General features: G+C 40.4%; 1 protein-coding gene across 3 annotated transcripts in view; it reads left to right on the top strand.

Annotated features, from left to right (window-relative positions):
* Nucleotides 1-15,897, top strand: part of LOC122815407 (bile acid-CoA:amino acid N-acyltransferase-like) — an 817,246-nt gene that overhangs the window by 133,629 nt on the left and 667,720 nt on the right. For all 3 annotated transcript variants that reach the window (XM_044087875.1, XM_044087874.1, XM_044087873.1), the window contains one exon: nucleotides 2,227-2,385. In XM_044087875.1, the coding sequence (XP_043943810.1) occupies nucleotides 2,253-2,385 (133 nt within the window). In that variant the 5' untranslated portion in view covers nucleotides 2,227-2,252. The remainder of the gene's footprint in view (nucleotides 1-2,226; nucleotides 2,386-15,897) is intronic.

Here is a 15,897-nt window from a genome sequence, read left to right as displayed (position 1 = left end):
TTAGAAGTGAAAAAAATATAGGAACATTTGTAAAAATACATGAAAATCAGAATTAGAGGGAGAAATACTAGCTATTAGAAGACAAATCAAATGGATTTTTACTTAGAAAGTTTGAATTATTTATCAAATTTCAAGAAAAACAGACTGAAACTATTTTGGCTCTACCTTTATAGGATATTGGCAAAGAAGATCTGGAGTGACTGGACACTGGCAGTGCATGATGGGAAAGAGGAATGTTCTAAACATCCTTTGAAAGTTTAGCATTCTGAGATGTTAAGATAAACATTAGCCCTAATCATTACAAAGGAAGGACCTCCTCCTATCAAATCATTATACACCTGATTCATATCAGCATGACATCTTAAGTAAATAAATTCTGTGTTCTATATCTTGGCAGGTATTCGCCTTTCTTTGCACCTTTGCTTCCTGAAATGATTTTCCCAACCAGATCTATAATATTTCCTTCATTTGCATATGATATGACTTAAGAAGAGAACATTTCTTAGTATATTAAATAATATATATGTTATATATTCTAAGAAAGGGTGTGCAGGAAATCTTAAAGGTGCTATTTAACAAAACCTTCATAGAATGCAGTTTTTCAAAATTAAATTTAGAAAAGTAAACAGAAGAATTACTTCAGCAAAAAATTGAGTATGCCATTCATGGGAGCATCACAATCAGTTGGAGTGGTTATCTGTATTATTTTCAAAATGACAACAGCAAAGTCAAGCAGAGTTTTGCACTTCTTGAAAATGTTGTCATTAAGGCAACACAAGGAATATAGTCGTCTTACCTACAGGTTGCAAACTACTGTATTTCCTAGTTTCTCACACAATAGACAATGAGAAATTAAATTACATTGTACATTATTAATTATGTGTATTAAACTGATAAATGTAATAGATAAACATTACTGATCTACATATATGAAGATTTGGGAGATTATTTATTTATTTATTAGCAGTTTGTTAACCGAGTCCACTGGGCCATTTTCGGTGGACGCCCAGGCAGAAAAGCTCCTCAGTATAATAAAAAGAACAATCACATAAAATTATGAACATTGGTAGTATAGCATTATTTAACAATATTGGATAATAAAGTTGAAAACATTCAGTACAAACAAAATTATGTACATTGGTACATAAAATTATGTACATTATGTACATTTGTGCCATGTGTTGGGCCATTTGTAATTTATTTCATTCATATACAAGTCTTTATTCCTATAAGATACCATTGTGAGTAGTAAGATCTTTGCCACACATTTCCATGGCTCATTTCTAACTTTTCATTACTGTTTAAGGAGTGTGTGTTCCTTCCATGACTACATGGATATAGTCCTGGTATTTAGGTGTCTGAGGAATTCTCAGTCTGATACTTTGTTAGATTAATAAACTGTTGCTTGACAATTATGGCTACTCCTGATCATTTTATCAAGCTTTCCACATTATTTTTTATCTCTGCATGAAAGCTGAATCAGGTTTTCTCCCAAAAAAACTGCTGGTTAACTTACTACACTAATTATTAACTCCATGTTTGCATGTTATATTATTCTCTAGTCTTGAGGTCAGAGAGATCCAAGGGGACCAAGCCCTTGGTAAGTACTAAAATCCCTCCAAGAATGTAACTTATTGAAGTGTTTCTTAGTTGAGTTTTCTGAGCCAGTCTTAAGTCATGGAACTGTTGACTAGCTGAATGTTACTGTTAATAGGCAAAATATGTGTCACAAGATCCCACTTGGTATCTGGAAAATGAAAACTGTGATCATCAAAAGTTGTTTGTATATTCACTTGTGGGCAAACTATGTACTTACAAACTTGCAGTTTCACCGAGTATTCCTGTTTACTTCAAGGAGAGTGATGTCAGAGTTATTATGTATAACTAACATAAATGTGGGGGCACTCTTAACAAAAGTAGTGGAACAGTTAAGCACCTGCAAAAATTCTTTTGTTTAAACTGTTATTACGTTTCAAATGTCAGTACTCTAATTCTGCAATTATCTTTTAAGCAGCAATCTACAACTTTTATGAAGTCTACCCAGTTCTTTGGTAAAGTATAAGGATTGTGTCTTTCCAAGAACTTATTATTTTAATATCTTTTCTTGCATTGATATGGCATAGGGACTGTTCCTTAGCAGGGCAAGAACAACATAATTGTTATTTCTATAATGAATGTCTACACTTTCTCTTGGTTTGGATGACTAATTTTATATATTTTTTACAGGATCCATCACAGCAATAGCTTGCAAAATGACAAGAGTCTTGAGCCCTCTTCTGGCCTGGCATGCATCTCTTTCCAAACAACCCTTCATGGCTGCAGCTATGCAAAGAATTCCAGTGTCATTAAGCTGGGCAGCACACGACAGAAGAACACAGGGTCCAGGTAGGTTTATAAATTATGCATCAATATCTTGATATATTACCTTAGCAGGTAGCATGTTGTCTGCAGGAAGGATGCAGAATACATTCTATGTAATAAATCAATGAGTTGCAACTTGCTTAGAAGTCTTAGAAGAATTTTTGGAGATAAGATTTGGTTTATATTTGCAGCTGACCAGAAATTAAACTTAATCAAAGGTTCTTAGTTTTTGCAATAATCCATCAGCATGCCAATCACTGCAGGCATAGCCAACAATGCCATAGAAGACGAATTTTTGATGGTAAGCTAATAGTTTATAAGATGTTTGGAGAGAATTATTTCTAAAAATGTTTGAATAGAGTGACTGTTGTCAGTAATTATGGACTGTTGTATCTGTTTTGTAACAACTGTTTACCTGGCATTTATAGCAAATTCCTTATTAGGCGAAAATGTTCTGTCTTTATTGGCAGATGTGTTTTTTTAGTGTTTCTTTTATTCATTTACATAGATGGTACAAAATGGGGTGGGGGTTCTGCTACTTGTTTTAAACTGTAGCATCAATAGGCCAGTTTACCAGACAGCTTACCAACTCCTTTACATATGCAATAGTTGACCTAAAAAAAAAAGCTGCAGAGATTACCTCATCTGTTGTCAAGATGTTTTTTGCAAAGATATTTCTACAAGATTTACTAATCTTACAATTGTTTCTATATCATGTCACCCTAGATGGTTGGCTCTTGGTTACCTCCATACTGAGTTTTTGGTACGTCAGTGACTCTAACTTAAGAAATTCTATGCATTATGAACAGTCCCAGGTATGTTCAGGTACTTGTCTCTGTGACCTGTAGATTGGACCATATTACTGACTTAACATTCCATCTGTGATGACAGCCTCTGACTTGGTGAACCAAAATTCTTGTCATATACCTGGCTCACTTTGCTCTTCAACTCCCAAACACTATTCTTTTTTTAATCTTGAGATTTGTAATATGGACATTTGAATAAAGCATACATTATTTAAGCAATAACCCATGCCTGGGTGTGGGTAATGCTGGATTTACCCACGGTTGGTGTGGTTTGGTCACGAGGGCAAAGCTCGAGTGGCCAAACAAAGACAACCGTGGGTAAATACAGCATTACAAAAGACAAAAATGTAAAAACCAATAAAAGCAAAAAATTGTAAATCCACGGTGAGAGCGAGGTACCAGCCTGGAAACTGAAAATTAAAGTCTGAAAATGTATTTGTTGTAAAACACCACACCACACCAAAATGAATCAAGCGCTTTCGCTCAGCTAATATTGAGCTTTATCAAGATGATCACCGTGGATTTACAATTAAGTACAGTATTACCCACACCCAGAAGTGGGTTATTGCTGTTATACAATGACATTATTTAAGAAAAAGAAAAACTTACTTTTCTTAAATAATGGCATTGTATAATGCCTCCATGTTGTTCTTCCGCAGCTGTCCGGTATTCTGCGGCAGTTCTGATGTACTGCACATGCATATGCTTATGCAGTACATCAGAGCTGTGGGTGGAAACAATGGAGAAAGGAAGATCTCTGTTGCTTTTTTAAAAGTGTCTCGCTATGTTAAAAGAGGATAACATAGTGAGATAGCTTTAAAAAAGCAACGGAGAAAGGAAGATCTATGTTCCCTTTTTTAAAGCTGTCTCGCTATGTTAAATGAGTTTAACATAGCAAGATTACAACAACAGAGCACTTCCATTCCTAGTTGCTACCAAAACCACAAAAAAATCAAGACTTATACTAATGGAAAAAGTCTGGGTGACCGGACCTTTTCCATTAGTATAAGTTGGATTTGCAATGGGCATGCTGACCAAACAGTGTGCATGTTTTGGAATATTAATGGGGGGGGGGGGGTCATTGTATAATTAAGAAATAACTCATGCCTGGGTGTGGGTAATGCTGGATTTACCCACGGTTGGTGTCGTTTGGCCACGAGGGATAAGCTTGAGTGGCCAAACAAAGACAACCATGGGTAAATCCAGCATTACCCACACCCAGAAGTGGGTTACTGTTATTATACAATGACATTATTTAAGAAAAAAAATACTTACTTTTCTTAAATAATGGCATTGTATAATGCCTCCATGCTGCCCTTTTGCAGCTGTCCGGTATCCTGGGGCAATTCTGATGTACTGCGCATGCGTATGCTTAGGCAGTACATCAGAGCTGTGTGTAGAGGAAGCAATGGAGAAAGGAAGATCTCTGTTGCTTTTTTAAAGTTGTCTCACTATGTTAAATAGCGAGACAGCTTTAAAAAAAGCAACAGAGAAAGGAAGATCTCCATTGCTTTTTTGTAAGATATCACACTATGTTAAACCTGTTTAACATAGCGAGATTACAGCAACAGAGCTCTTCCGTTCTCCGTTGCTGTCTAACACAAAAAAATAGACTTATACTAATGGAAAAAGTCCGGGCAATCAGGCCTTTTTCCATTAGTATAAGTCTGATTTACAATGGGCAGGCTGACCAATCAGCATGCACGTTTTGGAATATTAATGGGGGGTCATTGTATAATTAAGCAATAACCCACACCTGGGTGTGGGTAATGCTGGATGCACCCATGGTTGGTGTGGTTTGGTCACAAGGGCGAAGCACGAGTGGCCAAAGACAACCGTGGGTAAATCCAGCATTACCCACACCCAGAAGTGGGTTATTGCTATTATACAATGACATTATTTAAGAAAAAAAATACTTACTTTTCTTAAATAATGGCATTGTATAATGCCTCCATGTTGCTCTTCCAAAGCTGTCCGGTATTCTGCGGCAGTTCTGATGTACTGCTCATGCATATGCTTATGCAGTACATCAGAGCTGTGTGTGGAAACAATGGAGAAAGGAAGATCTCTGTTGTTTTTTTAAAAGTGTCTCGCTATGTTAAAAGAGGTTAATATAGTGAGATAGCTTTAAAAAAGCAACGGAGAAAGGAAGATCTCTGTTCCCTGTTTTAAAGCTGTCTCGCTATGTTAAATGAGTTTAACATAGCAAGATTACAACAACGGAGCTCTTCTGTTCCCACGTTGCTACCAAAAACACAAAAAATCAAGACTTATACTAATGGAAAATGTCCGGGTGACCGGACCTTTTCCATTAGTATAAGTCGGATTTACAATGGGCATGTTGACCAATCAGTATTAATGGGGGGTCATTGTATAATCTTTATTTTTTGGCATTCTTTGGAGAATTAATTAGAGGGCTATGTTACTGCTCTTATGCAAACTATACAAAGTTATATCTTTCTTTTCCTAATATGTGTATAGTAATAATTAACACTCTTGTAAGTGATTATGATGCTATTCATTAATGGCCAATTCTTAACTGACTGAAAATCAGCATATACAAAATTCATCTTGAAAACTTTCTGCAGATCTTACTGTCCTGATCTCTTTATGTCTTAACTAATGCAATGCCCTTCACAGAGCTTGATATTTTCCATTTGGTGTACAACTAAGATGTATGGTTACTTGCTGAGCACGCATATGACACAACTCCCATTAACTGTCATTTTACCTACATCACATTAATTCATGCTCCATAGTATGCACTGTCTGACAAATAGTGTCATATAGATTTTAGTATCCATTTATTTGAGTGACCTGGTGTGATTTGGGTGTCTCCAGCCTTGAAAGCTTGTTTGTTCCTTATTACTCATGGTGAGCAATTCATTGACTATCCTGAGACTGCAACTGGTTCATCCTACATGATTTTAAACTTTTGAGGTATGCTGATTGTCAACCAAACACTATACATTTGACATGCATAACCACAGTGGCTTCTGAAGTGACTGTGGCTTCTTTAAAAAGTCCTTTAAAGTATATCTATCTAACCTAGTCTACCTAACAATATTGCTGATCATACTCTCTCTTTTCTTGTAGTAAATAGAGTACCAGAATTAAATTGCAGAATTGGGAAAAAGACAAACCTCGGGATTCAAGAAGCTCGGTGCAAGGACGGTTTTAGCCTTGCGCCGAGTGTCCTCACTACAGATGGTGCAGCAGCGCCATATGAATATGTATGAGGGCGCACCACCACACCCTCTTGAAGTGTACAGGAAACATGTGCGAGTGCAGGGTGTGTGTACAAGTGCTCTATGGAGGCGTAAACATGCCCTGACAGTTGCAAAACCTACTATGCCTACTAGTAGAGCCCGCCTCTAATAGTAAGTCAGTAATTCAGTGTCCGTGGATCCCAAAATGTATGCTAAGCATACAAGAGTGTCAAAGAACAGTGAAATAAAATCAAAGTAGTAAACACACAAGCACGTACTGGAATGTTGAGCCCTGTCCCTAGAACTTTCACAGTTAGATTCCCCGTGTCCCTATTATACATTTGAATTTCTGCAATATCAAAGGTGTAAGCAAAGCGCAGTGTTTTTGCACGTTGCTGCCCTCCGCCGAGCATAGCTTACACATCAAATTCATTCAAACAGAGAAAAACATGCAGAATCAATGTAAATGTCAATAATGTAGTGTTTAGAGTATCCGCCTAACGAACAGGCATTCACGGTTCGAGCCCAACAATAGCACATATCATTTTCCATGTGGAATGAATGTCGCTTTGCTGTAAAACCGACATAAGAGTATCGCATAAGATATTTAACTTAAATATCATTCAAGCAAAGTGGCACTGTCATAATGAATAAGGCACTAGTAAGCAGGTGTAAGCTGAAATAAGCAGCAGTAAACACATATAAGTACCAGTAAGCAAGTCTGAGTGCGCTTACTGCGCTTGCGTGGGTCTAAGCAGTGCCCAGCATTGGAAATGTATATAAGTATGTACAGATATATAATATATATATATATATATATATATATATATATATATATATATATATATATATATATGGTTCTACCTCACATAAACGAAACACCACAACACCGACAACGCAATCACCGAAACCACATAACCGACAGTACAAAAACATGAAATCCCACATGCCCGACAACGAAATAACCGACGGTACACAAACACGAAACCTCATACACTTCACACACCACAATCAACAACCAAAACACATTCCCCGTCCAAAACCACATACACAACACAAGCACACCAAAATCCATACAAACCCACACTAAACCTCACATACACAACTACCTACAACCCTAACCCAAACCCTAACCCTAAGGTCCGTCACTACCAAGACACTTACCTGACCCTCCCTAACCCTAACTCACTTATCCCGCTAACCCAAACACAATCACTACCGACACTTACCTGACCCGGCCCCTAACCCTAACTCACTTATCCCGCCTCTAACCCAAACACAATCACTACCGCACACTTACCTGACCCGCTCCCTAACCCTAACTCACTTAACCCACCCCATCCACACTTACCTTACTCGCACCCTAACGTCCGTCACTACCGCATACTTACACAGCCTTTTCCCATGTCGGCATCCTCGGCCGGTGCTTTCATCCGTCGGGTCGGTCTTCTGCTTGTCGATCTTCTAGGTCCCGTCGCCGGTCTTCTGCTGTCGATCTTCTGGGGCTCGCGATTTCCCTGTCGATGTTCCGGCGTGTCGTTGAAGTGAGGTAGAACCATATATATATATATATATATATATATATATCTATATATATATATATATACACACACACACACACACACACACACATATATATATATATATATATATATATATATATATATATATATATATATATATATATATATATATCTATGTAGAAAGAATGATGTAACAATAAAGCATACAAAAGGAATGAGAAGGGAATCAACAGCAACCCCAGTATTATATAGCGCTGTCAGCGTGTGTCATATCAAGCTGGGCAGGAGTGAGCAAAGCACTGCTATTCACACCACAGGCAGGATATTACCAGTGGGAGTAATATTGTTGATCTGCTAAGTCTACTTTACACACAGAGGGTAGTCCCTGGTGGGACTACTCAAAAATTGATAGGCTATTTCGCCATCCGACCATTACACATGCAAGGGCAGGTATGTTCAAGGACTAAATGGTGGGGGAGCCTGAGAATACATGGGTTGGGACAACATATGTGTAGGGCCCCTAACACTCGGGAGAGGGCAATGTGTGGAGGTGTGTCATGGCTGCGATAACTACTGGACAATGGATGGTATGCGTGTATGTTGAACTCGGGAGGGGTGGAGGAACTATGGGTATGAAATTATGGAGCCAAGCATGCCAGGGTTGGATGGGCTGGTTCTAATTGGACCGTCCTGTGGAGGTCAGCGAGTTCATTATAAGTATATATGCATACACACATGCAGGCATCAATATGTAGAAGTACTTTCTGTGTAACACATTCATTCCATTTGCAGACATAAATAACATGAATGTGCCCTTACAAACCTCGACAGTAGATAGAATAATAGGTTGTGCATAAGAGTGAAGGGACAAAACTGCTAAAATGCAAAAGTGTGTACAATGTCTGAAGTCAGTCCTGTGCTGAAAAAAAATCAAATGTGAGGATTTTCCCACACATGGAATCATTCCTGTGATCTGCCTGCTATGGCCACGCCAATTACTAAACCAGTCTGTTTGTAAAAGAAATACACCGAACACATACATAATTAGGCTCTCATGTGGAACGTGTGAGTTACCACAGTCATACTTATTAATTTATTGTAGTGTCATGTTAATGGAAGTAAGGATGTAATGAAGTATAGAGTCTAATCTTGACATAAACACATGCATGCCCCATGTGAGACAACCCAAAAATTGCGAATAGTGTCCTTTTGGTGGCTCATGTCACCAATGTTTGTGGGCTAAACGTTTGGGAGTTCTGAGGATACGTGGAGTGAGTCAACCGAAGGGATGGGTCTATAGGAGTAGGGAGTGGCCAATGTGTAGTGGTGTGGATACATCACAAATCCAACTGGAGAATGGATGACTGCAGTGTTAGGGAGGCATTGGGGTGGGCGTTTGGGGAACCAGGAGCCATGGGTATATGGGTATATATGCAAAGGAAGCAGCACAGCTATAGTGAGTTGGTTAGAGCAGCTGCCTAACGAACAGACATTCGCATTACGAATCCCACTGCATCACATACCAATTACCATCGGCAATCTGTACATGAACATATTACAACATCTATCCACTGTATAACCTGCAAAATAACAATTAAAAGTTAACTGGAGTGACGTGTCAGTGTCATAATGAATAAGGCACTAGTAAGCAGGTTTAAGCATATATAAACACCAGTAAGCATGTGTAAGTGTGTTTGCACGGGGTATACATTGTTTTACACACACACACACACACACATATATATATATATATATATATATATATATATATATATATATATACATATATATATATATATATATATATATATATATATATATATATATATATATATAGATAGATATATATATATATATATATATATATATATATATATATATATATATATATATATATATATATATATATATATATATATGTGTGTGTGTGTGTGTGTGTGTGTGTGTGTGTGGTGTGTGTGTAGATATACACAGATACACAGCTATGATAGGAAACAGCACACAAGAATGACATATGTTCACAGGCTATGCCAATGGAAGTGAGGGGCCCAAGCAAGAAACATGAAACACATAGCATGACCTTCCACCCCCCCCCCCAGCCGGACATGGGAAACATACACCAAAACAATGTAAAGAGTCCACTGCTCCCCAGACCACAGGCAGGATACAACCGGGGGGGGGGTACACAGTGCACCCATGAATTCTAATCTTGGAACAGAGACTGGAGTGTCCCTTCCGGGACACCCCAAAAATTGGCAAGACCAAAAGAAGGTGATAAACCGAACATTCTTGCTGGGGCGTATACATACCCGGAATATAAGGGTGGGAAAGCCTGATGACCCATGGGTTGAGACAATTGTATGAAATGGGTCCCGTGAAGTGGAGAGTGGGCAGCATGTAGTTGTGTGTCCAGAACCAACCAGGACCCTGACTAAGGATGGGTGCTGTAGAAGAGGTGCAGGTGGGGGAACTATGGGTAGCTACTTATGGGTCTAGGTGTGCAGGTGTTGGCTGATGTGGGCCTATATGTACAGCCCTAGGGATGTTAGCAAATGTGTTCATTGAGCAGAGGTGTCGTCCAACAAGCAGCCACACCCACTATGAGTCCCACTGCAGCAAAGTGTAATATATATGGCAAGGAACGGAATAACCAGATGTAGATATGTATATATATATATATATATATATATATATATATATATATATATATATATATATATATATATAGAGGTATGTGTGTGTATATCTACCCATAGCGATATAGAGATAAGCCTCTCCCTCTCTGTAGTACAAATGTATACATACAGAGACAGAATACCAGGAGGGTGGCCTAATGGTTAAGGTGTTTGCCTTACAAACACAAGGTACAGGGTTTGAATCTCACAGGGAATAATTGGCTAGGCTTAAAATGGCTCGCAAGGGCAGTTAACCTAGTACTAACCTATGAACCTATACCCACATATAGATATATACATATGCAGACACCCATAGACCCATATGTTGTTAGACAATATATAAATATATATATATATATATATATATATATATATATATATATATATATATATACACATACATATACAGATATATCTGTATATAGTAATGTATTTATATATATATATAGAGTCGAACAGCATGCTTTCTCCTAATGGGCAGCCATTCCCGATACTGTAGGCATGTAATACAATGTAATTGGCATCACAAGGTAATATTGTAGTCCTCACTCCCACCCAGGGGTGTGAGTGTCAGATGCAAACACCAAATGCAGTGCATTTGCAAGTGCAGGAGAAAGCGAGTATAAGCCTGTTTGGCCGCCAGTATGTGAGTATTATACTGGTGAAGCAATGTAGAGGCTAACTGAGTGTAAGAAACTGTAACTGGAGGTTAGCATTGCTTAGCTCCATGCAAACCCATGCACACCCACTCACAACTGCTTTAATTTGCCTTAATCACTCCGTATCCAACAGCCTTGTTCTGCCCAGCAACAAAATAAACAGCCTCTGCAAGGCTCGAAACCAGGACCCTGCACACACAGCTATTGTGATTTACCACTAAGCCATGACAGATATACAGACATTGGATCTTATCACAAACATATCATCCAGCACAGTCATTCATCAGTATAGGAAATGTATTCCATCATGTAGATGTATGTGTGTGTGTGTTTATGTCCAAATATAGATAAATACATATATATAGATATATCAAGAACATCCCATGTGACAACAAAGCATTACAAAGGAATGAAAAGGGAAACACCAGCAATGCCTGTATTATGTAGTGGTATTGTCCTATGTAATATCAAGACTCCCTCAGCCAGACATGTGTCATTAATACAAGCAAACATTTGTACATTGGCCAAATACATCACTCTGTGCATTTTATTTACATTAACAAAACAGTTCCTGTCCAATCATTATGTGAGAGCAGTACTCTTGCAAGGTGCTGTGTGCAACATCATCATCATGAAAAAGGTAAACGGGGTAACCATACAGGGACCGGTAGTGTTGTGTGTACAATGGGGTCGTCTGCATCACATGTACCTGGAACCTTTAGGAGTCATGTGCATACCAGGATCGTGTACCTGAGAGACAGAGGTGAGGACAACTGGAGTATGTTGTGATGCATATTAAAAGGGTTACATGTGTCCAGTGGACACATGGGTGAAATGGACAGCTATGTATGGGGCAAATGTTGTAGGCACCGAATTGCCTTTTGTTTCCGGAGGGTGAGAGTGGGATGTGGGGGAAGGAGAGTAGGTATGTTCGTGGAGGATAGGTTGGGTAGGATGATAGACAAGACAGCATACAGGGTCGGTATATTACTCATGTGGGGGGATACACCTTGGATGGAGAGGGGTGTTTGGCAGTCACAAGCTCAGATGGAAACAGTGGGAAGAAGGTCCCCAGCCATGGGCAGCCACCACTGCACCAAAACAGCCGCAGAGGTGGCAGTGCTGGGGGCTGTCTATAAGGAGCAGGCTCACCCTGTAAATGTGACACTCTGCCCTCGAGCTGGGGTATCTGGCCTCAAAACCCCTTTTTGAGCCCCATACGCACCACGTCTGGGATTTACGACAGCGGACATATTCCTGTCTGGACCTGCTCCGGGGGGTACAAGCCCCATCCTCAGTGGCAGTTCCACCAGAAGGTGGTGCAGAGCTAACAGAGGTGGAGGTCCAAGTCTGGGCCCCAGATGTGCTGGTGCCTGGTGCCATGGCCAGCTGAAGTGGGACAGGAGGTTCTGCCAGGACTTCCAAACCCATACAGCCTATGGTGTTGCAGTTTAAACACAGCTATGGCTTAGTAATTGTCAACAGCATTCAGGATTACTTATAACAGCATGCATAGATATGATCATCAACCCAACACAACAGATGGTATACATTTGCAGAGGGAGCACGACACATGCATGTATACTGCATGACATCTGTACAAAGTTTAGAAGACTTGTGACTGCAGCTATGAACAGTGGCCCATTATTGGCATGTCACTGAGAACCCCAGACAGTGTCTGTCATATCACTGTTTCATGGGACATATGTCCCATCAGGGATGCGATGGCAGTAACTCATCACTATCACCATGTACTGACTGCAATCCTCACACTATGCTCCTGCAGTTCACAGATGTGTGTTCAGTGAGTAACACAGGAAGCAAATGGTTCCACACACTGACCAGTCCACATATGGCCCTACAGATGGGGTCCCTCACAAACAGAGCACTGTCTTGTCAGTTTTAAAACATGCAGAATAGCCATTACCACGCAAAACTTGTTAAACTGGCAGTAGTCTCAATGAAGCATAGCTACACTTACATGCTGTAGTCATGTTTGGCACATCACCCTCCTGTCTTTAGGCTATTTCCCACTGTGTATGTTGTTTGAGGAACATCCAGATATCATCTGTGATGTCGTTTACCAAACACCAGATCCAGGTACCACTCACAGCGACTGTCATGTGCAAACACCAACATGATGTTCCTAGATATTGTACTGTGTTTCCATGCGATTGGCTATGGGAACATCATCACAGCTGTTTCACATGCAATCAGCTAGAGGAGGACTGCAATAGGTGCAGAGGCCATCACCTGATCATGACCATCACTTACAAAACACAAGCTGCTGCTGAGCAGGTGTACAACTCCACATCCACTAGAGAGTGTGTGGAAGGGACAGACAGAGGCAAAGTACATCACAGAAGGGCTTGGAGACTAAAACCTAAGCATCATCTGTCACACACCTACCAGTACAGGGGCTCAACCCCCTGATGGACTAGTCATCACTATTACAAGTGCATGCAGTTACTCCATGTGCCACAAAGCTGACATGTTGGTGTGTTTTAAGAACATATATGTGTGCTGGTGAGCGACATCTGCAACAGAGATATAGTAGACATATATTAGGTGTTGCACACATGGCTGTCCACATGAACGGGTGTCATTGTCAACACAACCGCACTCTCTAATGGACTCACATTGACACATTTTGCCAGGCCCATAAATACACTTCCTAACTACTTAGTTTGCCACACTGCAGTAATGCCCAGATACTACATGCACCACAGGGGATATCCGGATGTTCTATGGGCTAGGGCATGTGAACGTGTCTGACATCAGTCAGTATGCCAATGGGAGTTTTACTGGGTGTGACTGTGGTTGGAAGCATCATACCCCACACGCAGATACAAGGTGCCAGTAATGACATGCATGTGTGCATTGCTTCATGGGTGTGTAGTGGTTAGCTGTGCAAGATGGCTGTACAAGGGTGGGTGAGGGGTAATCCTTGGCATCATGCCGCCCGACAATGGTGTGCAGTGTGGTACAGGGGTGTAGTGTCTGCAATGTCTCACACAGATGGGTATTGTATGAACTGTCCTGACATCCTGGTTACAATTGTGTATGGCCATAGCTTTGCAATGCGTGCCATGTCTGTGTTTGATAGTCCTTGACATGGACATTGCCTGGGATGTGCATGTCCCACAATAATGTACAGTGACATGTACAATTGTACCTGGTTTGGCAGGCACATGTTGTGTACACAGAGTGTTATCCTCAGATATGCCAATACTGGCCTGGTGTGGCAGGACCTGCTTATAGACAGCAGGTTGACCCTGCACCAGCTTTGATAGCATGACACAGGTATTCCCTGGTGTCAGTGGCATCATTCCATACAGGGCACATGTGTAGGGCATTGTATGGCCTCTGTGGATCACATTTGATGACACCACATATGTTGCAGGCATCCAGTGGGGAACATAGTGAAGGCACATTGCCCGCAATTATGTGCCTATTCTACTGCTGTACAGGGTGCCATGCCCTCTGCAGCCCACTGCAATCACTATCTGTCATCAATGTGCAGGGTACTAGCAACATAGCGGGATATTCTAGGCAAGTGTGTTTATGTATGACACATAGGTTCAAAACGTATTCCAGGTAATAGTAGGGTTGCATACTTTGTTCACCAGGCCTTTTGCCAGATGTAGGGGTATGGCTTGCCATCACATTCCCTTGGCTGACTGATATCTGTACTCCTCGTGAGGTGGACATTGTGATATATAATATGTAGACCATATAGGAAAACTACAAAATCCGGTCCCCAACATGTCCAGTGGTTAGACACTCAGAGCCACCTCCACACAGGCACTGATTGTCAAACACACACACACCTGCCATGTCTTGGAATAGAACCCCTACCTAACTAGTGTATCACACTAAAGCATTATGCAGTTATAGCATGTGCTACAGAGATTGCTGTATTACAGTAGTCCCAGAGGTGTATTACTAGGTGGTTGGAAACAGCAGGATTGCCAGAGGTGGTTATTTGAATTGTAAAGAGTGTGCATACTCTAAGAAGCATCATTCCTTTCTTAGGCAGACAGACACACACACACAGTTGGCCTGTCATGGAATAGAGCCCCCTACCGAACTAGTTTATCACACGACAGTATTATGCAGTTACAGCATGTGCTATAGAGATTACTGGGTTACAGAAGTCCCAGAGGTGTATTTCTAGGTGGGTGACATCAGCAGGATTGCCAAAGTTGGTTATGTGAATTGTAAAGCGTGTGCATAGCCTAAAAGGCATTGTTACTTTCTCAGGCAGACAGGTGCACACAGTTGGCTTCTCTTGGAATAGAACCCCTACCTAACTAGCTTATCACACTACAACAATATGCAGTTACAGCACATGCTACAGAGAACACTATTTGCATTGTTTCTTGCACAGGCAGGCAGACAGACACACAAACACACACAGTTGACCTATCTGGGATTAGAACACCTACCAAACTAGTTTAACACACTACAGCATTATGCAGTTACAGCACGTGCTATGGAGATTACTGGGTTACAGCACTCTCAGAGGTGTATTCATAGGTGGGTGACATCAGCAGGATTGCCAAAGAAGGGCATTTCAAGTGTACTGTGAATTGTACATGTCTGTTACCTGCGTGTACCTGCTGCTTACTGTCACAAAAACACATTCACACCTGCTTACAACT

Source organism: Protopterus annectens, chromosome 11.part0, assembly GCF_019279795.1.
Source record: "Protopterus annectens isolate FY-2018-M chromosome 11.part0, PAN1.0, whole genome shotgun sequence".
In the NCBI taxonomy this organism is placed as follows: domain Eukaryota; kingdom Metazoa; phylum Chordata; order Ceratodontiformes; family Protopteridae; genus Protopterus; species Protopterus annectens.
This window is presented reverse-complemented; position numbering and strand designations above follow the sequence as displayed.